At 40.7% G+C, this 9269-nt stretch overlaps 1 protein-coding gene across 11 annotated transcripts in view; it reads left to right on the top strand.

Annotated features, from left to right (window-relative positions):
- ubr4 (ubiquitin protein ligase E3 component n-recognin 4) overlaps positions 1-9269 on the top strand; it is a 202386-nt gene that overhangs the window by 124361 nt on the left and 68756 nt on the right. For all 11 annotated transcript variants that reach the window (XM_043675847.1, XM_043675850.1, XM_043675848.1 and 8 more), the window contains 7 exons: positions 3549-3662; positions 3840-4049; positions 4342-4491; positions 4605-4832; positions 5176-5254; positions 6118-6354; positions 7484-7649. In XM_043675847.1, the coding sequence (XP_043531782.1) occupies positions 3549-3662; positions 3840-4049; positions 4342-4491; positions 4605-4832; positions 5176-5254; positions 6118-6354; positions 7484-7649 (1184 nt within the window). The remainder of the gene's footprint in view (positions 1-3548; positions 3663-3839; positions 4050-4341; positions 4492-4604; positions 4833-5175; positions 5255-6117; positions 6355-7483; positions 7650-9269) is intronic.

Here is a 9269-nt window from a genome sequence, read left to right as displayed (position 1 = left end):
ATGTGTGGAAATTAGGAACAGCAAGGGAACAGTCACCTCGTTAGGGGTTTACTACAGGCCCACCAATAGCAGCAGGGAGATGGAAGAAAGCATAGGTCGGCAGATTTTGGAAAAGTGTGGACGTAGTAGGGTTGTTGTAATGGGTGACTTTAACTTTCCCAATATTGATTGGAACCTCCTTCAAGCAGAAGATTTGAATGGAGCTGTTTTTGTAAGGTGTGTTAGAAGCGTTTCCTAACTCAGTACATTGACAAGCCGACGAGGGAAGAGGCCATTCTAGACTTGGTGCTCGGAAACAGACCGGGGCAGGTATCAGATCTTGTGGTGGGAGAGCATTTTGGTGATAGTGACCACAACAGCCTCACATTCTACATAGCTATGGATTAGGCAAAATGGGAGGATATTTAACTGGGGGAGAGGAAACTATGATGCGATTAGACATGAGTTAGGAAGCATGGAGTTGGGAGCAGTTGTTCCATGGTAAAGGCACTATAGATATGTGGAGACTGTTTAAGGAACAGTTGTTGCGAGTGATGAATAAATATGTCCCTCTGAGACAGAAAAGAAGTGGTAAGATAAAGGAAACTTGGATGACGAGAGCGGTGGAGTTTCTCGTAAAAAGGAAGAAGGTAGCTTACATAAGGTGGAGGAAGCTAGGGTCAAGCTCAGCTCTAGAGGATTACAGGAGAAAGTGAGGACTGCAGATGCTGGAGATCAGAGCTGAAAATGTGTTGCTGGAAAAGCGCAGCAGGTCAGGCAGCATCCAAGGAACAGGAGAATCAACGTTTCGGGCATAAGCCTTTCTTCAGGAAGAAGAAGGGCTTATTCCCGAAACATCGATTCTCCTGTTCCTTGGATACTGCCTGACCTGCTGTGCTTTTCCAGCAACACATTTTCAGCCCGAGAGGATGACAGGCAGGTGAGGAAGGAGCTCAAAAATGGTCTGAGGAGAGCCAGGAGGAGGCACGAGAAAGGCTTGGCAGAACGGATTAGGGAGAACACAAAGGCATTTTACACTTATGTGAGGAATAAGAGAATGGTCAAAGAAAGAGTAGGGCCGATCAGGGATAACATAGGGAAGAATGTGTGTGGAGTCTGAGGAGGGAGGGGAAGCCAGAGTTTTTTGCTTCTGTCTTTACGAAAGAAACGAACTTTGTAGTGAATGAAACCTTTGAAGAGCAGGTGTGCATACTGGTATGGATAGAGATAGAGGAAGTTGATGTGCTGAAAGTTTTGTCAAACATTAAGATTGACAAGTCGCCAGGCCCGGACCAGATTTGTCCTCGGCTGCTTTGGGAAACGAGAAATGCAATTGCTTCGCCACTTGCGAAGATCTTTGCATCCTCACTCTCCACTGGAGTTGGACCTGAGGACTGGAGAGAGGCAAATGTAATTCCTCTCTTCAAGAAAGGAATTAGGGAAATCCCCAGCAGTTATAGACCAGTAAGTCTCACGTCTGTTGTCTGCAAGGTGTTAGAAACGATTCTGAGGGATAGGATTTATGACCACCTAGAAGAGCATGGCTTGATTAAATGCAGTCAACATGGCTTTGTGAGGGGCAGGTTATGCCTCACAAACCTTATCGAGTTCTTTGAGAACGTGACTAGAAAGGTTGATGAGGGTCAAGCTGTGGATATGGTGTATATGGACTTCAGCAAGGCATTTGATATGGTTCCCCATGATAGGCTCATTCAGAAGGTCCAGAAGAATGGGATACAGGGGAACTTAGCTGTCTGGATACAGAATTGGCTGGCCAACAGAAGACAGTGAGTGGTAGTAGAAGGAAAGTATTCTGTCTGGAAGTCAGTGGTGAGTGGTGTTCCACAGGGCTTAATTTTATTATTGACTTGGATGAAGGATGGGTTAGCAAGTTTGCAAATGACACAAAGGTTGGAGGTGTCATTGACAGTATAGAGGGCTGTTGTAGACTGCAGCAGGACATTGACAGGATGCAGAGATGGGCTGAGAAGTGGCAGATGGAGTTCAACCTGGATAAATGCGAGGTGATGCATTTTGGAAGGTCGAATTTGAAAGCTGAGTACAGGATTAAGGATAGGATTCTTGGCAGTGTGGAGGAACAGAGGGATCTTGGGATGCAGGTACATAGATCCCCTAAAATGGCACCCAAGTGGGCAGGGTTGTTAAGAAAGCATATGGCATCTTGGCTTTCATTAACAGGGGGATTGAATTTAAGAGTCGTGAGATCTTGTTGCAGCTCTATAAAACTTTGGTTAGACCGCACTTGGAATACTGTGTCCAGTTCTGGTCGCCCTATTATAGGAAAGTTAAGCTGGTTGGCGGAAAGTATAGAGGGGATGTCAGAGGTGGGTTCTTTACACAGAGTTGTGAGAGCATGGAATGCGTTGCCAGCAGCAGTTGTGGAAGCAAGGTCATTGGGGACAGTTAAGAGACTGCTGGACATGCATATGGTCACAGAAATTTGAGGGTGCATACATGAGGATCAATGGTTGGCACAACATCATGGGCCGAAGGGCCTGTTCTGTGCTGTACTGTTCTCTGTTCTAAGATTAAAAAGCTCTCAAGCTTCTGCCAGTCTTGTGCTTCTGGTAGCCACAAAGAGACATTCAAGAGTAATTTGGATACTTGACCTTCAGCAATAATTTTCTCATTACCCCCAGGTCAGATAACAGATCATATTTGGTACAGGCATACGTTTAAAGCTTTGCACAGACTTTAATTATGATGGCGTTAATGAAAATTGATGTTAATTTTTTCTTGCATATTCCTAATCGTAAGTATCATGATTCATAAAAGTCTGTCTAACTGCATGACCATTGGTTATTCTGTAAGCAGAAGTGCTACCGTGGTCTGTACTGTGCTGAATGCTGTTACTCACACACTTGCCCTTAAGGAAGTGAGATAAAGCAAAACAGAAGTAGACCATTTGCCTTATCTAATCTGCTGTGTGATTCAGTGAAATTATGGATGAACTGATAATACTCAACTCCACTTTCCTGTTTTATCCCCGTAATCCTTGATTTCTTGACTTGATAAACAGAGGGTTTTGCGGTGCCTGTGGTTATGGCACAGGTTACCTGTCCAGACGGCACTTTATTTGTAGAGTAGCCTATATGGTTGTGATTCAGTTTTGTAATGCCACCATGATGAGCTTTCAAATTTAATTCAGCAGATTTGTTAATTTGTGGACTGATGCCAACACAACAATCAGAAAAGTCATCAGATTGTTCTAAAAACTTACTCGGTTTACTGATGCCACTTTTTTAAAAGAAGGAGGCCAATAGCTTTACCTCATTTGGGCTGCATGTGATTCCAGTCCTACATTACATGGTTGATTTTTAATGCTCTCTGATCTGATACAAGAAACCATTCAGTTGTAAGCAAGTGCTACATTGCTTAGTGATAAGACATTTGACACTTTAATCTGGACTACAGTAATTTAAGAGTCACTGTCTTGGCGGAACTAGTGACAAACAATTAATACAATTTTGCCGAGACTACCTATATTTAAAGAACAAATTAAGTTGTGATGCAATCTTTTTTTTTCCTGAATTGATTGTGTTGCTCAGGATGTTTCAAAGAAGAATGATCGCAGCCCCCTAAATGAAGTGCACCTGGTGATCATGAGACTCCTCAGCGTTTTTATGTCCCGAACTAAATCAAGCTCAAAATCTGCCTCTGAGGTATGTCAGTGCTCTGCACCATATAAATTGTATGCAAACTGTAACACTATTGCTGCTGAAATAATTTTCAACTGCATTACTTAGAGAGCTTGCACAACCTTATCATCTCTATCTTCTTAAACAAAGAAGGATGTATTCTACTAACAGTTGTGAATGTAATAATTATATTTCTTTCAGGCTTCCTCATTAATCTCCAATGCAACAGCCACTGCATTGTTAAGTTCAGGTGCCATTGACTATTGTCTCCACGTTCTGAAGTCACTGCTGGATTACTGGAAAACACAACAAGGTGAAGAAGAAGCTGTGGTAACGAGTCAGCTACTGAAACCACATACTTCTTCTTCACCTCCAGACATGAGCCCATTCTTCCTGAGACAGTATGTGAAGGTAAGGCTTTGTAATTGAACAAAAGGCCTTATTGTTGAACACCAATAAAATAATTGACATTACACTTTGAAGATAGGAAATAAAGTATTAGTTTGGATTTATGGCATGTTTGGAGAGCAGGAGAATATGATGCATTTGAGGTGGCAGATGTAGATAAATAAGCGTTTATGAGAAAGGAAATACATATTTTTTGCATGAGGTTAGTTGTGTGTTGGTAATATATTCCAATGTTTAATTAAGCACAAGTTTTCAATTTTTTCTAACTCTTCCTAAATAACGACTGGTTTTTCAGGGTCACGCTGCGGATGTGTTCGAGGCATACTCCCAGCTTTTGACTGAAATGGTGTTGAGATTACCATACCAAATAAAGAAGATCGCTGATGCAAATTCTCGGATTCCACCGCCAATCTTTGACCATTCTTGGTTCTACTTCCTGTCTGAAGTGAGTGTCTGATTTGGAAATCCACAGCAACATCAGCTGGTCATACGTCGTAGTGTTGTCTGCTTGTGCAGTTGCTTAGTTCCTTTAACAGTGAAGGCTTGTTCTTGTTTCAGTACCTAATGATCCAGCAGACGCCTTTTGTTCGTCGTCAAGTTCGCAAACTCTTACTGTTCATTTGTGGATCAAAGGAAAAGTACCGTCAACTCCGGGATCTGCACACACTGGACTCTCATGTTAGAGGAATTAAAAAACTTCTGGAGGAGCAGGGAATCCATTTGCGTGGTGGTGTGGTCACAGCATCCTCAGGATCTGCTCTGCAATATGACACACTCATTAGCTTGGTGAGTTGAGCCATACTGCAGGTGATCATGATTCTCCTATTACTGGCCCATAACAGTCATTGGATCTTCAAAATAAATCTTTGTTTTCTGAAACTTCATTAAAATGTTTATATTACATTTTTCACAGTCGACAGAGAGGTTTATAAATGAGGCATTTTTTCAGACTCTGTCCAAGTGGTATAAAATTTGACTTCACAGTTTCATGTCATACATTCTGTTGTCTTCATTTAGTCAATTTTGTGTTTTTCAACACTGCTGATTTCCAATTTAACTAACAGTTCAGCTTTGCCACTGTTTATTCTGTTCAAAGTGATTGTCAATTTGATACCTTTTCCTCTTTCAGATGGAGCATCTAAAGGCATGCGCAGAGATCGCCAGTCAACGGACCGTTAACTGGCAGAAATTCAGCCTCAAGGATGAGTGTAAGAGTAACATTAGTTAATATCTCTGCGTATTCGCTATGTTGGTGCTTGCACGAATGATTCCTAGCACTTCAATTCTAGATAGAGTCTCCTCCACATTCTGCACAGTTTCCAGAATGAATAACTTTCTTTAAAAAAAGACATATCGTTTTCCTCCTTGTTTTAGCAGGGTTTAAAAGATTATAATCTTATTTAAAAGATGACAAAAAACTGGACTTTGTAGGCTATCGACATCATTCAAGCTAAACTTAAAGCCATGGGTCACTATACCTCATTTTAATTGAGCGTTACAGCATGTATTCTGTGCCATTTCTATTTGCCACACAAACCATCCTGTCTAATCCAAATGCCCCATAGCCTTCAAACCTTTCTTCAAACAAATCGTTTTTACCTGAAACAACATATAACTCAGTATCTATAAATGCTTATGTACCAAATCTCCATTCAAGGCACCCAAATTTTTCTTTAAAAAGTTAATCTTCGTTCATGATTCGGAGATGCCGGTGTTGGACTGGGGTGTACAAAGTTTAAAAATCACACAACACCAGGTTATAGTCCAACAGGTTTAATTGGAAGCACACTAGCTTTCGGAGCGACGCTCCTTCCTCAGGTGATTCCTGATGAAGGAGCTTCGCTCCGAAAATCTTAGTTCAAGTAGGGCATTTCCTGAACAGAATGCAATGGTGGCATTTTAGAAAATATTTTCTTAACATTTCTTCCATTCCAGTAGAAAGATTTTCGTAATTTTTTTGCTAGTATTGTAATTTGTATTTATGCTTCAAGTAATTCAAACAAATTGAACCTTTTATCTGTATTTTTCTCTTTTCTCCCCGCCCTCTCTTCCCTCCTCTCTGTCCATCCAGCTGTTTTATATTTCTTACTCCAGGTTAGTTTTCTTGTGGATGAAGGAGTCTCTCCGGTTCTACTCCAATTGCTTTCTTGTGCACTCTGTGGCAGTAAAGTGCTTTCCGCAACATCATCTGGCAGCACAGGGGGCACTGGGACAACTGCAGCTTCCTCCAGCTCAGGACAGTCTGGGTCTCAGTCCAAATCTTCCAGCAAAAAAAGCAAGAAAGAGGAGCGAGAGAAGGAGAAGGATGGTACGCTATAAAAACCTCATTATTCCTTTACGTTTATGAATAATGCCATTGAAGCAATTGTTGTGCTATTACTTATAGTTTTCCCTTGTTGTCATTGGTTTCACAAATTGTTTTGGACCTTTGAAGGAGTTTTATGCCAAATACCTATTATTTGCATTTTTTTTCCCCAATGATATTTTGAAAAATTACAATGAAATTATAGTGGCTTCGCATCTTGTCTTACTAGTTTCTGAATCGGGGTCAAAGCCAAACTGAAATTGAAAGGAGATTGGACCGCTTTCTCCTGACACTTGTATGAAATCAGTCTGCTATACGTAGACTGTTTTGTGGTAATGGCATATTCAAAAAGCACTTGTCAAGGTTTGGTAAAATTGACAATTCATGGTGTCTGTAGTACTTAAGGTTGACTCGTATGGGATTATTTACATTCAAAGATAATCGTTCTCTCTAAGGTTTGAACTCAGACACTTTTGTTGTAGTAAATTGTATTCACCTTAGTAATGCTACAGTTAAGCGGGGATGTGATTGATGGAACATAACTTTACTCTGTTTCTCACTTCTGTACCTGCGTAAGTAGTGCTTCGTGGAACAATATTGTGGGAGCTTTATGTTAAGTAGTGTGCTGACCCTACTTTGGGAGAGTTGCACTCTCTGTTGTATTCAGGCAAGATGTGCAATTATGAAAATATTCTTAATATATGCAAGGAAGGTTAAAAAAGAACCAGGCTATAACAATCAGTCCTGATAAAGGGCTTTTGCCTGAAATGTCGATTTTCCTGCTCCTCGGATGCTGCCTGACTGGCTGTGCTTTTCCAGCACCACACTAATCTAGAATCTATAACAATAACCCAGGCAATGTCTCAGGACGAGACGCATATATAATTTTCTTTTGTCTCTGTGTGCAAGTCATGGAACTCCTTGATTTAATCTATAATGGAGTCCCCAAAAATTTGGATTCACCACCAGCATGAGCAAGAAAGTACATAATCATCAGGCAAGCTAAGGATGGGCAACTTATGCGCTTGTCAGTGATCTGAGAACAAGTGTCAAGTTTCTATATTGGTTAGGCTGAGAGATAATAACTTTCATCATGTCAGCCTGTAAATTTGTTATCCTTTCCTTTTGATAGAGAGCACAAGCAGTCAAGAAGATCAGCTCTGCACAGCTTTGGTCAATCAACTGAATAAATTTGCTGACAAAGAAACTTTGATTCAATTTTTACGATGTTTCCTGTTGGAATCCAATTCCTCGTCTGTGCGTTGGCAGGCTCACTGTCTTACTCTACACATCTACAGGTGAGTCATTTCCAAGAGAATAAACGCCAAATTGCAGTGGTTAGACCATATAATTTGTTTCTGGAACACCAAATACTCAATGCTATTATTGTTGGGACATTGTCAGCCTATGCAGTATCCAATGACACTATCTGTGTCTTGATATCACGTGATGCAAATTGACTGAAGACTAATATCTGTAAGACTGGTGACCTTGGCAGGAGGCAGAAAATGTCACATGAATCATTGTAAGCACTTCAGCCTTGCCTTTTGGGCAGAAGTACTGACTTATTCCATCATTGAGGATCATTGTGGAGCAGCTCCTGTTACCAAAAAAATAAACTGCAGATGCTGAAGATCTAAAACTGAAACACAAATTGCTGGAGAAACTCAGCAGGTCTGGCAGCATGTACAGAGAGAAAGCAGAATGTTTCAAATCCAGTGGTGACTCTTCAGACTAGAAGTATCACTGGACCCGAAACGTTAACTTTGCTTTCTCTCCACAGATGCTGCCAGACCTGTTGAGATTATCCAGTATTTTCTGTTTTTGTTCCTGTTACATAAACTTGGCATCTATGTTGATCTTTTGAAGTATCCAAAAATCGTTCCAAAATTGAGTGAGTGCCAGACTACTTGGTCTCCAATTTGAAATATGAAAGAAATTCATAACTCGCTTAGTTCTTATGAAGTTAATGTGGCACGATTAATTGAATGAATTAATTATACAAAAGCCTTTAATTATTTATTTTATTCTAGCAGTGTTAATCCTCAGTATTTTCTCAGAGACACCATTTGAATGTACATTGTATGTTCAAAGACAATCATTATCAACAACATTCTACAGGCAAAGTTTTGTCTGATTGCCCTTGTATAAAATTTCCTTTAGAATATTGGGTAAGTATGCTTTTATCACAGCTGTATCTTTAACTTCTGTTACCTCCAATGGTTCAGCAGTTAAGGTATTTTAATTAGCCTTTATTTTCTTAACTTTCCAGGCTAATGGCAGCATTTATTATTATTTCCCACCAAGAATATGATAAATCTTGTTGCACGAGAAAAGCTATCCAGGAAATTGAAATCCCTATAAATGACGAGCTTTGTAATTTCTGGATCGCTCAAGGCTAGAAGCCTGGGTGTGCATTTTTCTGAACTTAATTTTTACGAATTTTATTTGTATTTTATTTTGGTTGAATTTTATATTTGCTCTTGACTTTTTCAACAGTAGCATCTTTGCTAATATTCAGTTCTAAAAACCATAACTGCCATCAGGTTCAGCCCAAGTGCAATCATCTAGTTAAACTTCACTGGCCTGTTTCTTCCTAGAGGAGAAAGTGAGGACTGCAGATGCTGGAGATCAGAGCTGAAAATGTGTTGCTGGAAAAGCGCAGCAGGTCAGGCAACATCCAAGGAACAGGAGAATCGATGTTTCGGACATAAGCCCTTTTTCAGGAATGAGGAAAGTGTATCCAGCAGGCTAACATAAAAGATAGGAGGGAGGGGCATTGGAAATGCGATAGGTGGAGGGAGGTCAAGGTGAGGGTGATAGGCCGGAGTGGGGTGGGGGCGGAGAGGTCAGGAAGAAGATAGCAGGTTAGGAAGGCGGTGCTGAGTTTGAGGGATTTGACTGAGACAAGGTGGGGG

Source organism: Chiloscyllium plagiosum, chromosome 34 (assembly GCF_004010195.1).
Source record: "Chiloscyllium plagiosum isolate BGI_BamShark_2017 chromosome 34, ASM401019v2, whole genome shotgun sequence".
In the NCBI taxonomy this organism is placed as follows: domain Eukaryota; kingdom Metazoa; phylum Chordata; class Chondrichthyes; order Orectolobiformes; family Hemiscylliidae; genus Chiloscyllium; species Chiloscyllium plagiosum.
Note: the sequence above shows the minus strand (reverse complement) of the source record. Positions and strands in the feature narration are given on the sequence as shown.